At 41.5% G+C, this 17845-nt stretch overlaps 1 protein-coding gene across 12 annotated transcripts in view; it reads left to right on the top strand.

Moving 5' to 3' along the window:
• DPF3 (double PHD fingers 3) overlaps positions 1 to 17845 on the top strand; it is a 170606-nt gene that overhangs the window by 131837 nt on the left and 20924 nt on the right. For 4 of the 12 annotated variants that reach the window (XR_014585388.1, XR_014585389.1, XR_014585390.1 and 1 more), the window contains 2 exons: positions 462 to 1876; positions 7688 to 9627. The exons of 7 other annotated variants lie outside the window; for them this stretch is intronic. Coding sequence is in view for 1 of the 5 variants with exons in the window: in XM_083839359.1 (XP_083695485.1) it covers positions 7688 to 7767 (80 nt within the window). In the remaining 4 variants the exon portion in view is untranslated. Of the gene's footprint in view, positions 1 to 461; positions 1877 to 7687; positions 9628 to 17845 lie in introns of those variants that run through there. One more of the 12 variants, XM_083839359.1, reaches the window with a different exon arrangement.

The raw sequence follows: 17845 nt of genomic DNA, 5'->3' as shown, positions 1-17845 counted from the left end.
AAAGTCCTGGGGCTGATGAGATGTCTAATGGGTTACATTTCTATAGCAGTACATTTGTGACAGTTGATGCCAGTCTGAAGGACGGTCATTGTGCTTAGAAGCTCTGATGGTGTCTAATTACTTATACGGTCTAAAAATCTTTTAAAATTGATCTAAGTAATCATGAGAAAATATTTTAATGTCTTTTGAAGAGAGGAAAATATGATTAACCCTTTCGCTGCCATAGATATGGGCACCTGTGTTATTTGTAGATTTTTTTTCTTTGAAACAGAAACTGATCCTTTTTTATTTTTCTTACTGCAGTTCTACCAAGTTATGATGTTGAGGTGCGCGGGCACATACAAGCACACACCTATGAGCTCGATAGTCTGTATTGTTTAATAATAATGATGCTTAAAAAAATGATGATGATGATGCCTGTTGCTTAACCCATGTGCTGATATATTCATCATACATGTCAGCTCATTTGGGAAGAGAAGGCAGGAGGGACGAAGCAGCGCCAGCACGCACTACGGAGGACTTGTTCGGTTCCACGTCAGAAAGCGACACCTCGACCTTTCATGGCTTTGACGAGGACGATGCAGAAGAGCCTCTCTCAAGCCGAGGAGGTGGCTGTGGTGGCAGCTCTCCCTCTGCAGACAAAAAGGGCGGCTGCTAAAATAATTAAAAAGACGCACAAACTCTGAGCAATTTGCTGTCCATTTTACTACTAGGATTATTATTACCTTTTTCTTTTTCTTCTTTTTTTTTTTTTAATTTTAGGTCCTTGGGTTTTTGTGTTTTTTTGTTGTTGTTTTTGTTGTTGTTTTTCCTGTGGGGTGTACACTGAAAGCACAAGCGCTTAAAGCTCTTGACAACTACTTCGAAGAGACAGAAGGTTTTGATTTTCCTGTTTTTTTTTTTTTTTTTTTTTTAATTTTAATTTGTTTTTCTCCCACTTCCCCTCCCTTCTCTTTCTCTCTGGAAACATAAAAGGTGGATTTAATATTTTTTTTAATAGTGAGCAGAGTTGATTTTGTTGTCTTTTAATATATATATCAGCAAACCACAAAAAATACAGATGGGTTGGAGAGCATGAAAGAAAACCCAAATAGGTTTTTTTTAATTATTATTATTTATATATTCTATATATTATTAGAAAAAAAAGATACTTTTTAAATAAAAATACAAAAAAAAACACAAAAAAGCAATGGATGTCTACTTGATCATAGAACTGTTTCTAGAGAACCACTGTGGGCGGACTCTATCTGAAGACAAGGAAACCCTTGGTGTGATGGCTTCTGCATTTTGCACTTACTGTACCATGTGGAGTTTGGATCTTCTTGTACATCTGCTACACTTGTCTTTAACAGCTTGAAGACACAAGCAGATCCATTGAAGACCATGACCTTGGGGAACACGTTTCCATCATCCGTCCTTTGGATACCTTTACACTCAATAGATCTCTTCCTTCCTGCACCCCTTCATCTTTTCCTCACTCCACTCTACCTTTTTTTTTTATTATTAAATTACTTTTCCTTCACCTTTCACTTAATGGATAGCAATTTCCAAGCATAGGGATGGCATATGAATGGCAAGTCATAGACATCAAAGACAAAACAGATGGAGGAGCAGAATCATGGAAGAAATGATATGGAAAAATACCTCACCTATACTTTTCTTTCCATTTTTAAATTTTAATTCACAGCATTTTTTTCTGTGTCGCCCAGATTTTTCTCTCTGTAGTGTCTTGTGAGACACTTTGTGTGCTTTTCAATAGCTTCTCTTGAAATAAACCAAAGCAATACTGATTAAAGTTCCATGGGCAATGGAGAAGAGTGACTCCCTTCCCAGCGACTTTCCCAGAAAGGAGGAAGCATGCAGCAGAATTCAAAAGGTATGTCCTAGCTGAAAAGTCCTTCACTGATTGTGAAATCTCTGTTTCCTGGATTTTCAAGAGACCCTTGAGTGAACTTTGTTGTAGGAGTAAATCCTGTGGATTAAATTGTCTTATGAGTATGTGCCACATTCAAAATATGAGTATGTGCCTCTCACAAAACTTACTGAAGTTATGTGGGAGCAGGATCCAGCATTGTTTACAGTCAGAAGTGAAGTCTATAAACAGATTTAGTATATAGGTTATGTTTTCCTGTCATAATGCTGGTGAAAATACTCCTGGAGCAGAGGCAAGATTAGGTTCTAAGGTTGTGTTTTTACTGATGTGTATAATGCCATCAAATAGCGTGAAATCATGACCCCATTTAAATCAAAGGGAAAATAGACATTTATATGGGCAGTGCGTAGTCCTTAAATTGGAGATTTTTGATACCAGAATAAAAATCTCAGCCTTTTAATGAAGAGTTTGGATACATATTGTTCTAATATGTGAATGAAGCCTGCCCAAATGGATTCCTCTTCTTTTTTCTGGGGTAGCACAGTACTGTCTGTGAGAGTTCTTTCAACTTTTTTTTCTTTCCATAAACCTTAAAAAAAAAAATAAGAGAGGATCCAGTCGTGGAGCTTGCCTCAAATTCTTTATTGACTTTAGGCCTAGAATAATCAGTGGCCAGATTCTGCTCTTAGGTACATGGATGTAAATCCAGAATGATGCTACTGATGTTTAGATTACATTAATAATCTGCCCTCAGAATTAAGTGTGCTACAAAATGTTACAAAATACCTCTGTGTGTTTATAGTGTAGAATAGGGAATGCAAGAGTTATGTTCACCTGTGAGGAGAAAGCCTTGTTCGAGCTTTTTCCATATTGACAATCTTTTTCTGTTGCTGTTCTGTTCCTGCTGGTGTTTTATAATCCATCAAGTGTCAAATCAATGATATTTTGACTTAACGCTGTCAATGAGAAGTGTACTTTAACTGATGAAAACATTCATTCATTCCACAACCAGTCCTTTTTTCTCTGAAAGAACAGAGCAGATACATTTATAATATTTTGCCACTCTTCTATATTTACCAAAAACTCAAACTTCAGGTGGTTTCCAGAGGGGAGGCACAGGCATATTGGTATCTGCCAAAATCCCTGAAAGTGAGAGTATGTAGTTTGCTCATTTGTATCATCTTGTGTGTGTGTGTGTAGTTAAACATATATCACAAATACATGTGCACAGATACATACACACCTATAGACAATACAGACATTAAAATGAAGAGCACAGCAGTCAAGATAGAAGACACTTCCTAACCAAGAGTAGATGGAACCAGCACTTGCATGAATCTTACGTTGGCTCATTCGTTTCATACCAACCTTACTGTAAGCAGAGTCATATCCTTAAAGTCCAGTGGATTTCCTTTAAATTTACATTAATGTAACTCAGAGCAGAATCTGATCCAGAGATGCAGTTGTTCACAGTCTTCAAAGGAATACCATAAACCTGAAATCTGTTAGATTAAGAAAAAAAAAAAGAAAAGAAAGGAAAGGAAAAAAAAAAGGTCAAACTGATTGCTTCTGTTTCTCTGCCCTTCAATCCCTGCACTTACATTTATGTTACTAGCATTACATTCTCTCCCTTAATTTCTTTTTCCTTCTGCTGTTAGTCTGTGACATGGCCATGTGAACAATAGGAAAAATAGAAAGGGAGCAGTACATAGAAATGTGCCAAATGCACAGCAAACAAGGAACATGATTTCTAGCATCCGTCTTGCATCTGTTTCTTGTGTTCATGTAGCAGTCATATCACACAGATGAGAAGTTAACGAAAAGAGTTTTCATTTTATATGACCAAAGTATACTTTGGCCTGGAAAGATGCACAGGTGAAATAGACACTTGAATTATTCAGGAACTGAAGAGAGCTCAGTTTTCATGAGCTGAGGAACACCAAGTTCTGTTAATTTTATCTACTTTTTGCTGTCTGAGAGGTGTATGCTTACCACAGCTGGCACCAGCCAACTGCACACGGCTACTGGTGCCGTGATGGCAGCACAGGGCTCAGCATTTGCTGACTACTGTGTTTACTCAGCTTCCTGCACACTCTTGCAGCCCATTCTCAGCTCTGTGCTGCTGCACTGACTGTTGTCCTAGCAGCACCTGAGCTAGCTAGCTGAAACTTATCCAGATATATCTTTCTGAAGAACTTCAGTCACCACAATAACTGCAGAATAGACATACCCTAAATACAATTTTAGACATACTCTAAATATAATTTTTTCCAAGTGGAGTCCTTACCATTGTCTTTTGTGAACCATGCCTAACACATTCTGGGCTCTTCTGGAATACAAACAATAATCAGATGCCCATAATTCATTAAAACTTGATTTAGTTTCACAAATGCAGTTAGTATAACAATGCATACAGTCTTAATCCTTTCGCAACCTAACCACCCATCTTTGTGACAACTGGGTAGCACAGTGCCCTCAGAAAGAAGCCACAGCTCGCACAGTGCATAAGGCTGCCAGCAGACATTTATTACAGATGGCGTACAAAAGTACCCATTACTGTTATTTATGCCATTAATGTGCGTATGGACAGTCAAGCTAGTCCTGTAATGTGTAGTAATGTGTATATGGACAGTTCAAGCTAGACCTGAGGAAGGGAGAAAGAAAGGAAGGAAGGAAAAATAAATTCATTGTTATGGAGACCAGAGCGGTCTTTGAATTCCTCAAGATATCATATTAGACTGAGATAACCAACCTGAGGAGAAACCTGCTTCTCACGGTTTAATTAATTAGGCTGAGCAGTGGTACTGGCCATAGGAAGGTTGTAAAGCAGTGTTAACTGTGAATATTGAACAGAGAGTTGATAAGGAAATGAAATATTGTCAGGGTAGGCACTGCTGGAGTGAAGACTGGGATCAGGGAAAGAAAGTTGGTCAGCTCGTAAGTCAAAGATAAAGCAAAGCCAAGGGGCTGCTTGCATGAGACCCTCTCAGATTACAAGAAAATGGCACTACTAATGAGGCAGAACATACATAGGAGGAGGTTTCATAAATGCAGTGGGGAGGAAAAAAAAAAGGAGGCGCCTGACACCAGCATAGCCGGGTCAGAAATGAGGAAACTGCACAGTGTCAATTGTATCCTCAAAGACACATAAGTCCCAAACCAAACTAGGAAGGCATAAAGAAAGTGAATTCTATGTCATACCTGAAAAATAAAGTCATCTTTGAAATGAGAAAGAACTATGATGCTCTGTATTCCCCAGCGATTTCAGCAGTTCAATGAGACCTGCTGTTCTGAGCTTTATAAGAAGGAGATCTTTGAAGGTACAGTCCTTCAACTAATCACAAGCCTGGCTCTTGCAGTCCACATCCAAAGACGTCCTTCTTATTAGAGGAAGGTTAGCACAAGTCTATCGGTAGATTCTCCTGAAACTTATATGCTTCCACACAAACCACATCCCAAAATAAAACTACTCCAATGTGGAATGTGAATAAAGGAAATTTTCATCTCAGGCCCCAAATTCAGGCTTACCCGTGTTTGTTTAATCATGTGAGCTATGTTCTCTGGCCCCTTTCTACTGCTTCATACTAAAGGATCTTAGAAAAGGCACAGAATTTCCTGAGCCATCCTCTGCAAATTGATTCACAGATGGGAGCAGGTGGAAATAAGGAAGTGACGTGCTGCTTGAGCAGCTGATTTGTGGGAAGAAAGGCTGTGTAGAGTGTGCATAGATCCTTAGCGCATTCCCTTCTGTGGTACTTAGAGGACATGTTAGCAGGGGCAGATCTTATCTCTTGCATAAAAACAGTTTAAAATTTTAAGCATGATGATATGTATTGAGAAAGTTTTAAGAAAAGGGATTCTGACATTACAGACAATAAAGGGAGATCATGAGGCATATGGCAGAATGGGGTTGGAGCTGTTTTACTTCACTTTGCATTTCTTCCCTCCGCCCGGGTGACCCCAGGTTTGTGGGTTGGATATTTATTTCTTGTATATGTAATATACTTGGGATAACATTACACATACGTGGTAAGGTCATGAATGAGGAGGCTGGGCTGCTGAAGCATGGTCCAGAGAGAACTTTGCCACTGGCTTCAGAAGGATTAGCACTGAGCTTTCTTAGCTATTGCTTTTATTGAATGAAACCTCCCTGTTAATACGCTTGCTAGTATAGTGTAGACAAGCTCTGAGACGGCCATTTGTTTCAACAGAATGTGTTATTAGAATCCCCTCCCCGCATTGTTTTGCCTTTGAGCTTTTGCATTAGTTATTCATTTTGAGTTCCAGTGTGCCATTTTACAGTCCTCAGCTTAGGCTCTTGATTGAAGACAGAGACTCAGCTTGCTGCCTGCTGATGCATGGAGCAAACCAGAGCTGCACCCAGAGAGCCGCTGAGTCCAGGCTGTGCTGGGGCACCACTGCGTTCTCCTGGCTGCCTTGCCTTTCTTTGGTTAATTCTTTTAATGATGTTTTGAGATGGATCCTGAAATCGTGATTCAAATACCATCAGACTGTGGAGCTTTCAAAACCTGGATCCTCAGACAATTTGCTTCTTTCACATGGCAAGCAGTTTTACTGAATCTACTCCTCAAGCAAACATTGTATTGACCCCACTGGGAGTTGTCTCATTATAAAAACTGCAAAATCTGCCTAGTGTGTTTTGTGCTGCAGCATATGTAGATGTTTCCAATAAACGCCCATTTCTTATTTTCTTCTATTTTTCTCTTATTTGTATAAAATGTGTCGCTATGAGTATATGTAAAGTATGAGGCATATGCATGTGTTCATGCTGGCATGGGGTTGTTTTGACAAACCCTCACAGTGCAGGAATGTAGCCAGGCTGAATTTTTGCTGACTGAGCCGTTACAATAAACCCTACCAACCTTTGTTCTGTTTGCCAGATATTTACAAGGGTTGAAAAAGCCCAACCTGTATAAATACCATAGAGTACTGAAACTGGGTTGGAACTTTTTTCATGTTCCTGTCTGATTTCCATGAGTGTTGAGTTGCCAGCTTCAGAGGATGCAAGTTACAGTAACATTTAGAAAAAAAAAACAAACACAAAAACAAACCATGACAGATGTTGCAATTTCAAGATCTGATACGTTGTTAAGGGGATGCATCCAGTTCATATCATAGAATTATTCTTCCAGTCACTGGTAGCTCCTAAGATTTTGGACCTTCACATCATCCAGAACTGATATGAGAGATGTGGGGAAGGTTTGGGGGGAGGCCCTCCCATTTTGTGGAAATAAACATGTTTTTTTTTAAGCTCAGGAGCTTAGTGGTATACAACTTAGTCCATTCATGGATTAAATTAAATGCAAAATGCAAATTTTCATGTATTTCCAGAAGTTATCACGTTGCTGCTGCCCCTGTGTGTATGGTTCAGAATCCTAAAAATGTCTTCTGTGCAGTGCTGCATACACTTGTGGCTCTGTACAACTAATTAGCAATATACCAGTGTAATCAGAGCAGGATTTCATAAGCAAAAGTCTTAACCTCTAGTGAAGAGACAGCTATATAAGCTGGTTGATGAAGGTTATTTAATGACGTTCACAGTAAGAAAGATTGACAACATTTGGTGCCTTTCTTTTGGATGTGCTCCTTCATATCCCATTTGTTTGCTTCATATTTACTTATAGCTCCCCCAGTCAGTTGAAACTGAGTCTGTCGAGCTATGTTTTCAAAGCACTAGAAAGCAAACAGTGTTGGAAGGTTGGTTTGTGCTTTTTCTGTTTTATTCTGAGCAGTTGCTTTTGTTGTCTGTTTGAGTTTGTTTAGTTCTACTTTCTGTTGCCTTTCCCTCTGCAGTCAGCCCTGCCCTCATGGACTCCAGCATCCTTCAAGCAAGACATTTCAGAAGAAGGCCGAGAGAAGCCAGGATGCTTTGATACTTCTCCTTGCCCTGACCCTTCCGTACCTGTTTCATCTGGCACAGGAGCCTGGACTGTGGGAAGCCGGCTGCCAACTGTTCAGAGAAGTTCTGGGGATGCCCTAAGCTGGTGCAATACAAAGAATTTTTTTAAAGTCTTGATTTCACTTTCTTTTAAGCATGTGTATAAACCCAGGTCAAACTGGAATTGATCTACAGTAGAACTGACTGAAAAACAAACAAACTGAAAAAAGACTTAACTATTTTATTTATTTCAATATTTAAGAGAGAAAAGAAGTGCTGAAGTTGCACAGTATTTTTGTTTGAAATACGTTTTACTTCAAATTTTAAATGCAATTTTGTGAAGACATGAAATTTTAAAAAGCACTTAATGTAAAATAAAGACTGAATATTTACTTTAAGGAAAAAACTTTTTTTAAATAACGAAAATAAAGATCAACTCTGCTCTCTCTCTTACTTTAAAGAAGCCATTCATACATGTGCTGGGTATCTTTGTTTTTTGCAAATTGGATGTGGTAAGTGAAGATTGTTCTGGTTTACTTTCTCCTTAATAATATCCTGTTAGATGCTTAAAACTTACTTTGCTGTACTTGTGTTAGGCACAAATCTGAACAAAAACCGTTGAAAGAGCAAAGATCAGGCTCAGTGGCTGGATTTTTTTGTTACCATGTTTTGTCCAATTCAAAGGACTGTCTTTTCCCAGTAGGATTGATGTGTCTCTTCTGCACAGTAAAGCAGGTTTTCACTTGAGCAACTCTGTGAAATACTTCTGCTGAAAGAGGGCTTTGCAAAAATGAAAACAACTCTGTTAATTCCCCCCCCTTGTAATTCCTCAGCTGATTGTGAGTTGGTCGTAAGGAAAGTAAGTGTTCAAATGCTCTTGCATGGAGCTTCCTGTTGAAGTCGAGGATGATGCTTTGTGTAGAAACCTTGTGTATTTCATCCTGTTATTAAGAAGTAGTGGTCTTTGAAAAGTATAGAGGTGCACCTGCATTTCAGCAGTGAGCAACAGGGGTTGCTCAGCATTAGAAGAACGTGAGTTCCCACAGCTGCAGTCCTAAATTAGCCGGGGAGGAATATTCACAACCCTCATTCTGGGTTGTTAGCCATCTTCTCAGTGAAACGAGTTCTGCTTCACGCGAGCACTGGGGGATTTTGTTGGCTGCCAGATCTGCTCACAGCAGATAGTGCAGGACTGTTCTCTGTCATGTGTGGTGCAGGGTAGGAAGGATGCAGGATAGCCTTGTGTCTTAGGAGAAAGGTATTGGACTTGGCTCTGAGATTACCTATCCTCTGTGGCCAGGTGTACCTATTGGGATAGACCCAGTGTATAGTTAGAAAAAGTGTTTTTGTTAATGTGAATTATGTTGGCTTTTTGAGTGAAAAAGCGATGTCACCAAAAAATCATCCTGAGTAGGTGAAGCTGACAGAGAGCCTGATCCTGCATCATGTTTCTTGCGCACCTAAATCTCAAACTCACCTCATTGAGAGATTTTTATGTGTCAGTAGCAGTGGATTTTGTCCCATGCTCCCTTCCCTTTCTCCTGCTCCCTCCTGTATAAAGACAGGGCCAAAAATAACCATGTTAAATCTTTGGTAAACCTGAGTCCTGCTCCCACTAAGTCGAATGGCAAAATCCATGTCATAATCAGGCTTTTTAGCAGAATGGGTTTGCTTTGTTCATTTTGCTGATTTCTAAGCTTGCAGTGGTGAGCTGCCTCTAGAGGAAAAAAGAAATAAAATTTTATTTAATCAAAATATAACAAAACGCACAACTGTAATGAAGATTTGCAAACTGTAGGGTCTGTATTCAGTTTGTGTAATATTCCTTTCAAATAAAAGTTCTGCTTCCAATGCCCCTACTGTATATTCCTCTGTAAATATTACATTATCAAACCAATTCCACAGGGTCTTTTTTAGTGCAAATAATCTTCTTTTAAAGAGATATTGTTGAATAACGTACTTGTACATATACTTTTCTAAGCTCTCCATTGTTTATAATACTTTCTTTGAAGCTTAAAATAAAACTTCCTCCTCTATTGATTTTGTTTTTCTTTACCATTTTGTAAATTATGACTTTTGTCCCTGGATTTTGTTTTGTATTTCTTAATGAAGCTTGAAGTTAACCAAAACTTCTCTTCCTTTTTCTCGTATACTTCCTTTTAACCCTAATCAGTGGACTACAGAAATTGGTTCTGTTACGTGCTATAGTGAAGGCAGGCAGGAAATAAACTACTGCTTTTGTGTAGGACTCATTTTGGTAGTGTTTCCTGTGACTTGGTGGTAGTAGTAGATCTTCCTCAATGTGTTTGTGTTTTAATAACCTTCTTTATGAGATTAATAGAGTTGCAGTGAGGTAATTTAGACTCAAAGGTAGAGTCTAAAGTATATTATGCTCTTTGTATGGATTTTAGTGACATCGCCTTATGGAGACGCGACCCTACCTATGACACTCCTAATCCAGCCACTGGAGTAACTGGCTGCCAGAGCCAAAGCTGTGGTTCCCTTTGCTGCATTTCACAGTGCAGGCAGAAACCTCCCTTTCCCTTTACACATGTAAGATTAGTAGTGTGGTCGTATAGGATGGGAAGGGAAAGAGGAAATACTGTTTCAGATTAGATGCCCTCTTTTTAAGAAAAGCCATGTTTCCTCTTCCCTAATAGACCTGCTGTCATTTTTTTAAGTTCTGTTGTCCTTCCTCTGCCTTACCGTCGATTGCTCTGCTGCCAGTAGTGGCTATAGATGGGCCTTTTCATTTTGGCAGCTGCTTGCAAAAATAGCAGCAGGTATGTAGTTTTTAAGAGATCTTCTGATGTGGGTACAGAGCCTTTAGAGTAGTGGGGAATAAAAACACAGCAGAACAAACAACAAATAAGTCCTAAAGAACACTGCAGAAATGAATCCAATAAGGCAATAAAGAAATTATTGTAAACCCCTAAGAATTGTATAACATGAACTCCTACCTTCATGATTTTTGACATTTCTGTCTCAGAGTGTGTCTTTACAGCAGAGAGTTAGCTATTTCCTATGAAGTTTTATTTTTCACATGTGTAATCTTACTTTCCATTAGTGTTTTGTTTCTTCACTCAGCTGGCCAGAACATGACTTGAAAACTTCACTGCCTACCTTCAGACGTTATCTTTACCTGTGCCAGCCCTTTGCAGATTTACTGAAGGAAGGAGGAATCCAAAAGGCAGTTTCTGCTACCCTTGCTGTCCTGTCACTGTGGCTCTTGGAAACCTCTTTAGGATCTGATAGAGCAGCTTGTGGGCTGCTCGCTGGCTTGTCCTGAGCCGTTCTGCAGCTAAAAAGGTCTTTCTTTCCTTTGCATGGTTTGGGCATTGGCCAGAGACAGCTGAGGAGGTGGGATAAGGTGCTAGCTGTATTTCTGAGCCGTGCTGAGAAGGTAGCTGTGATGCTTCCTGAAGAGTGCATACTGATGTTGCTAGTTTTAAAGCTTCTAGTAACTTCCAGTTTCCTTTCTGCGATTTGCTCTCAGATATTCTTACAATAATCTAAACTGTATGGCTACAAAACTACTTTTCCAAAGGGACTTGATGAGGGGGCAAGCAATCTTCCTGCCCTAAGGCAGTGTTGGAAGGGAGGATGTGTGGTGACAGATTCTGAGCCCCTGGCCATTGCTGCTTTTGTTCTTCTTCTACCTCCTCTTGAGCTTTCTGCTGTGCTGCACAGGACAGAGAGACACAGATGGAGGTTGGACTGAGGGCAGAGCTGGATGGTGACAAATCAAAGAAAGGAAAGTTGAAAAAAAGGAAGGAAGGAAGCTGCTCATGGCATCAGAGCACTTTTCTTGTTCAATAGGTCATCTCCCACTCTTAACTCAGTTGTCACATTCATTGTTCTCAGCATGATGGATACACAGAGCAGAGCTAAACATTTCTGCTAAGGTAACCAGGAGTGAAAGGGTACATTGAAACTGGCCTTTATGGATGGCTGTCAACACCTTGTTTGGATGAATGGGATCCTTCCTACCACAGCAGAGCTATTGCTACAGGCTGTCAGACTCCAGAGAACAACTCTGCATAGGTCTTACTTCAAATGTTTTTGTGCTTTTTGTTTATTTCCTCCTGCCCTCCCTTCCCCTCTCTCTCTCTCTCTCTCTCTCTCTCTCCATAGGCCAGGAAATACAAATGTTATGAAGGAAAGTTTTAATTCTGCAGAAATTATCTGGACAGAAAAAAATACCACTGTTCCGTCATTCCCAGAGTAGATTTCTTTGTCATGCTGCCTCGGAAGTTGTCATATTTTCCTGTATAGAGAAGGGTTCTTGCTGGTGAGAATCAGGTGTGGTAGAAGGGGGAAGTAAAAGTGCTCACCAACCCTGCTGCAACTGCTGGGTGTACCCACAGCCACGGTTCCCTGGAATGAGGTTTAGCTGAAGGCTGACAGCCGAGAGCTGCAGTTCTGAGTTTTCTGAGTAAACTGACAATGGAATTGGCTTCTTTGCTTTGACCTGAGCTAGTACACTGCACTGGTTTAAGTGACATAGCCTTTTCAGTTCCCCATCCCATCCCTAGTGTTGAAGATGGATCAGTAGGACACCCACTACCTAATGCATAAGTAAGAGAGCATACAAGCATTGACTACTCAGCCCTCTGCTTTGGCTGAGCCTCTCAAATTGTGGCCTGATGTGTTATAATCTTTGTTGTCCCTTGGAAATTGTTGTAAAATTGTATTTCCTTTGTTCCACCAAAGCTGGGCAGTTGTAACAGTTTAGTTCTATGTTTGATTTTAATGAGTAAAGCTGAGAGCCATCCATCTGTGGCATCTTAATTTCACCAGTATATTTTTTAAAACCTGACTGCATTTTTTTTTGCTGTTTCAGCGTATGCTCTTGCTGTGTATCTAGAAAAAAAATATTATATCTGTTATTTGATGAACTTTTCTTCCCGTATTCAGTAATTCTTCGTGATTCCATGATGTGTGCACCATGATGGGAGAAGCACGGCATTTACCTATAAAAAGTACAGATTTCTGAAGTGTTTGTTGTTGCTGACGTTGTCACCCAGGATATAACTAGAAACAGTTTTGTTCGATGTTGTCTAAGATAGCTGTAGTAGTTTTGCATGGCCTACAAACCAAATATTGCACTGCTATGGAAAAGGCAATATACTTTGAACATTGAAAGCTGGGTGGTGGGCTGAAGGTCTCAGAACCACTGCTACCTGCTGGAGAGAGGCAGCTGCTCTGGAGAGCTTGCAGAAGGGTACGTCCTCTTTGGGAGCCCAGCTGATGGACGGTCCATCTTGAACAGGAACAGACGTTGCTTCCCTTTAGTGTCTTGTGCTGAGTGTTTTTCTTCAGAGAGTGGCATTTTGTTTCTCAGTGCTGTTCATCTTCCATCACAAATTCTCAGTAAGACCTTCTAGTTTATCTCCAGAATTGCATAATTATTAAAAGTCATTCTTCACTTGGGCTGAAGCCCCTTCTTATTATGCTTCTTCAGTCTTTGCTGTTAGTGGCCTGGTGTTGGGGATCTTCATTGTAGGTTGCAGGAGGAGAAAGAACATGACCAAATCTTTCAGATACAGCCATCTTTTTTTAAACAGAGCAGAGATTTTAAATAATGCTGGAGTGAGTTTTGTCAAGCATTGCTGAAGACTTAGCTTACTAATTTAGATTTCTTTCGTGTACCAATAGCCATTAACTCCTTCATATGATGAATTCAGGGGCCAGTACCGAGGCCAACTCTCAAGTTGAGAGGTAATCACTAGACGGGAAGCAGCTAGAAGCTGTGCTGTCACTGAAGGGGTACTTTTATTTTAGCATAAGATAGCCTTAGCTTTCCAGTTCATGTAGCACGTTGTATGGTGGAGTTTACATAGGGTGTTTTTGAGCCTATGTTTGAGAAATTCACTTTCCACTGTTGGTGCAAATCATGTTTGCTTCACATCCTTGCTCTGCTGGGAGTGGCTTAAATCTGTTAAACTGCACTAAAGTTTTTCTAGCCCTTTTCTCAGGCTCAACAACTCGTTTTAGCATACAGTGGATTCTGCAACTGGGTCTTGGCTCAGAAGTCTCGTCCATTGCCAGGATACCTGGGTTTGGGCTTCTTAAAGAAGGTCCCAGCCCTTCTCAGGAAGGCACACAGGGACTGGACTGTGTTTGCATCTCTGAATATGCCCCTCAGCCTGGAGGCTTAGGAGAGTTATTAACTATCCACAAGCTCTCTCTGGTTTGAATTCAGATTGCTGTTGTACTCTTCAGCCATCCAGATGGTTCAGAGCCATAGTATTCCTTCACCTGGAGAAGAGGATCTTCCCCAGGCTAGGGAGCTTCAGTTCCGTTGCAAGGCCAGGTCAGCCTCTTTCTTTTTCAGCTCACCAAGACCACATTCTCACTTCTGTTAAGGATGAGATTTTTACAGGTATTTAGAGATGTGATAGAAGAAAATGTAGGGGAATCCCCTAATGATGTATACACCCATTAGATTCCTCTGTGATTGTTTAGGTGCTTGCACCTGGATTTATGTTGAAAAGAGCTAGTCCTCATTAGGCTCAGTGCAGCTATCACTGAGAATTGCCAGAGAGCTCTTGGGTAATTGGATGCCACCTCATCGCGAATGTTGCAGGTGATGAACGCCCTCAGTAGCTGTGAAAGGTGCCCAGGTCAGACCAGCAATGTAGGAGAGGACTTCCCAGCCGCCTTGCTGTTGCCAGAACCACCAAGCAGCAGTCCTGCTAGCCAGCACAGCAGCCAGCTCAGAGCAGGGGCAGAGGACTTAACGGATCCCAGTAGTACTGTGGAAGATCATTTTCTGGCATTAAATAGAATAATGTTCTAGTTTCATATAGCCTCTATTAAGCAATTCCTCTGGTGCTGAAAAGGAACGGGACGAGTGAACTGTTTAATGAGGGACACTTGTGTCCACTGCAGTGGAACTAGCTAATTTCTTGTTTCATCGGAAGTGATATTTAGCTGCTATGAAATATGGGTTGCGTAGGTAAAAGCAATGCTGCTCACTTCTTACAGGTTAAAGAGTGCCCCGCACTTGGGCTTTTTTAATCTAATGTCTACAAAAACAAATAATGGATTTTTATCTGGTCTTTTTCCACTGAAAAACAAAACAAAACAAAAAATCCTACTGTTTTGGTGTCTCTGGCATTATTTTGTTACAAAGTGACTCAAAAGGGCTGTTGAAATTACTGAATTGAAAAGTACCATGGTGAGGAGAAATGATTTTGGTTTGATTCAAAACTAAATGTGTTCTATTTTTCTGAATGGAATGACCCTTTTCCTTCCTTTCCCACTGCCAAGTGGGCTCTGACTTGAATGAAACATTTCATTTGTGAGTATTTTTTCCTCTCTTAAAAACAATTAAATGGAGCTCACTTTTAAAGCAAGGTACTCTTCCAAAATGAAAGTAAAGCTTTTTGTTTGTAAAATACTGGCACAAAATGTCTCACCCTTTCTGAAAAATCTGTTTCTGCCTCTGCTGTTTCTTAACCCTTTCTCGCCTCAGATTTTCTTTTGACAAAAAGCACTTTGTTCAAATTCAGGTACTTATTCAGATCACCCTGGAATTGCATTTTTTAGAAACTAAACTCATACTTTTCACTGCCTTTTTCACATAGTGGGCATGTACCAATACTCTGCAGCATGTAGTGAGCTGCTGCTTCCCTTGGTATTGATGTTGCTGGGATTTTGGTGGGGAAGTGAAAACTGGCTGCCATATTGATGAAATCTCCATTGGAGCTTAAAAATTCCTAACCAAACAGAGGGTTTAGCAAATGGAGAAGGGAAAAATCAGTATTCAATGGGATTTTTCCAGCTTCTAACACTGCATTGCCAACAATGGAGAGTTTGTTAACTCTGCTGCCTATTCTGTAGCTGAAAGCTTTAAATCAATGGGGGACTGAAGTAGCTTGCTTTGAATTGTTTGTGTTTAGTTGAGTGAGGCAGTCCTAGTTATGTCTGAATATACAATCATACAACTGCATTAGCAATAGAGTAAATTATGCTTGTGTGGGAAACTCAGACCTCTTGCATTTATGGTGTGTTTGTGGGGGTTGTCAACCATCTACTCATCATGTGCTGAATTTCTTTACCTAGAGGGTACATAGTTACCTCATGCAATAGCCATGAGGTCATTGTCTATGCAATGGCATGGTGTCTTCTGCATAGTTAAGTTTATTTAATATTAAAACAGTGACAATTAAATATTTTCTCTGGAGTTTGCCATTTGATTTGAAATTCCCGGAACCATTCTGGTAGTGAATTAACCTAGACTTGTTCTTCAATCATTCTAGAAAGTTCGTCCGGAGATCAGTACCACTCTCCTTTTCAGCTCTCCCGTCCCCTCCTCTAACTCACCTGCGTTAACCCAGCCTGGCCTATTTCCAGTGGGCAGTGGCTCTTAGCAGCCTATGGCTGAAGCCACATCTGCAGTTCTCCACGAAGCCCTTGGTGCTTGGGAAGGACTGCAACTGGTCTCTGCGAGTACTGCCTCAAGAATATGGTGTGCTGGGCAGCACCGGCCACCCCTGCAGATGTGCTGCTCTCTGGCTGTGCCAAGAGAGCCATTTAACACCAGGAATACTGAGGAAGGACCAGGTGTCTTGTCAGCAGTTGGGGCTGAAGATTTCAAGCAGGTAGCAGAGTCCTTGTTCACCTTAAAGGAAGGGGAGGAGGGGCAGAGCTTATATCTTGCTTTATGGGGGGGGGGGGGCTTAATGGAGTTTTTCATGCAATGCTCTAGTAGAAGGCTATTCAGGCTGCTGTTTCCCTAGCATTTTAAATAGCACCCTACTCCTCTCATTATAGCGGGAGATTTTGGCTCTCCCAGGGGGGAGGAGATGTTCTAAATGGGCTGCCAGGGAGGTGGATTTAATGCACTAGGAAGAACTGGCTTCACCAAGTTAAAAAGCAAAACAAAACCCAATCCTCCACTCCTATTTTTAGTGTTTATGACCAAGTATTTTTGCTTGGTTGCTCATTTTGAAAGGGTTTAGTGAGTCTGCCAGTTGATTGAAAGCTCTGTGGTGTGTGAGCTGGCCGGGCCGGGGAGCCCGCAGCGCATGGCGATGAGGTCGGAGCTGCCTCGGAGTTTTTTTCCACTGCAGTTTGTTGAAGGGTAACGAAAACGTCCCCCAGGCAAAAAGGGGATGTTGGCTTTCCAGGTTGTGGTGATTCATCTTGTCTGGATGAGCAGCCTTCCTCCCTCCCGCTCCCACATTTTCATCTCATCTACATCACCCCTGCTTCTCTTCACAGCCGAGCGCAAACCTGTCCCGCGTGGCACGGGCTGCCCAGCTAGGAAGGCCTCCGGCGGCTGCCCCTGCTAGGCCTACCTGCTGGGCAGCACTCGCATTCGTTGCCAGGGTTCCCGGCCAGTTTGTGCTTTATAAATGGGTTTATTCTCGTTATTAGAAGCTGCGTCCCTGGCATATGGAGTCCGTGCAGCGCCTGCAGGCAGGTTTCCTTCCTGTTGGTGTTGGTAAGCAGCCCAAGTGCCCCCTGGCAATTAGCAGATCGTTACCCATGAAGCTGCGCGGTGATGCAGCCTGGTGGGTTTTCTGGAGGTCACTCTGACCTAATTCACCCCCAGGAATCGTACAGCGCTGGCATGACTTACCAGTGCATTAACGAGCTGATGCTTCGCTGCGAGGTTATTTGAGTGCTTCCACATTATGCTTCTCTGGGAAGAAATAGCCATTTTGTCTGGCAGCCAACGGTGTCTGACAGGGGCCAGTGTGGAGAAGGAGGGAGCGGAGCTGTCTGGTGGGGCACAGCAGGCACAAGGAATTTCCTTTGGGGTTAGGCATGGGGTCCGTTTCTGACCCCCTGGGTTGCAAAGGTGCAGAGTTTGCTGTGTGGCTTCTGCCTTATCGCAGCCTCTCTGCACTGAGCAGAGCAGAGCCCCTCAGGTGGGAGCCTGGGTGCCCACGGCTCTGCCCCACCAGCGGCTTTGCAGCGTGGGGAGGCTCTTTTCAAATAGTTTTCGTGTAAGATTTGCGGCATATACTACTGATGGGATGCTGTGGGATAACTTAGCTGGACTACCACGCCTTCGGGATGGCTTGCATACCTCACTCCTGCTTCTCAATGTGTGTGCC

This window comes from Anser anser (genome assembly GCF_964211835.1).
Source record: "Anser anser genome assembly, chromosome: 5".
In the NCBI taxonomy this organism is placed as follows: domain Eukaryota; kingdom Metazoa; phylum Chordata; class Aves; order Anseriformes; family Anatidae; genus Anser; species Anser anser.
Note: the sequence above shows the minus strand (reverse complement) of the source record. Positions and strands in the feature narration are given on the sequence as shown.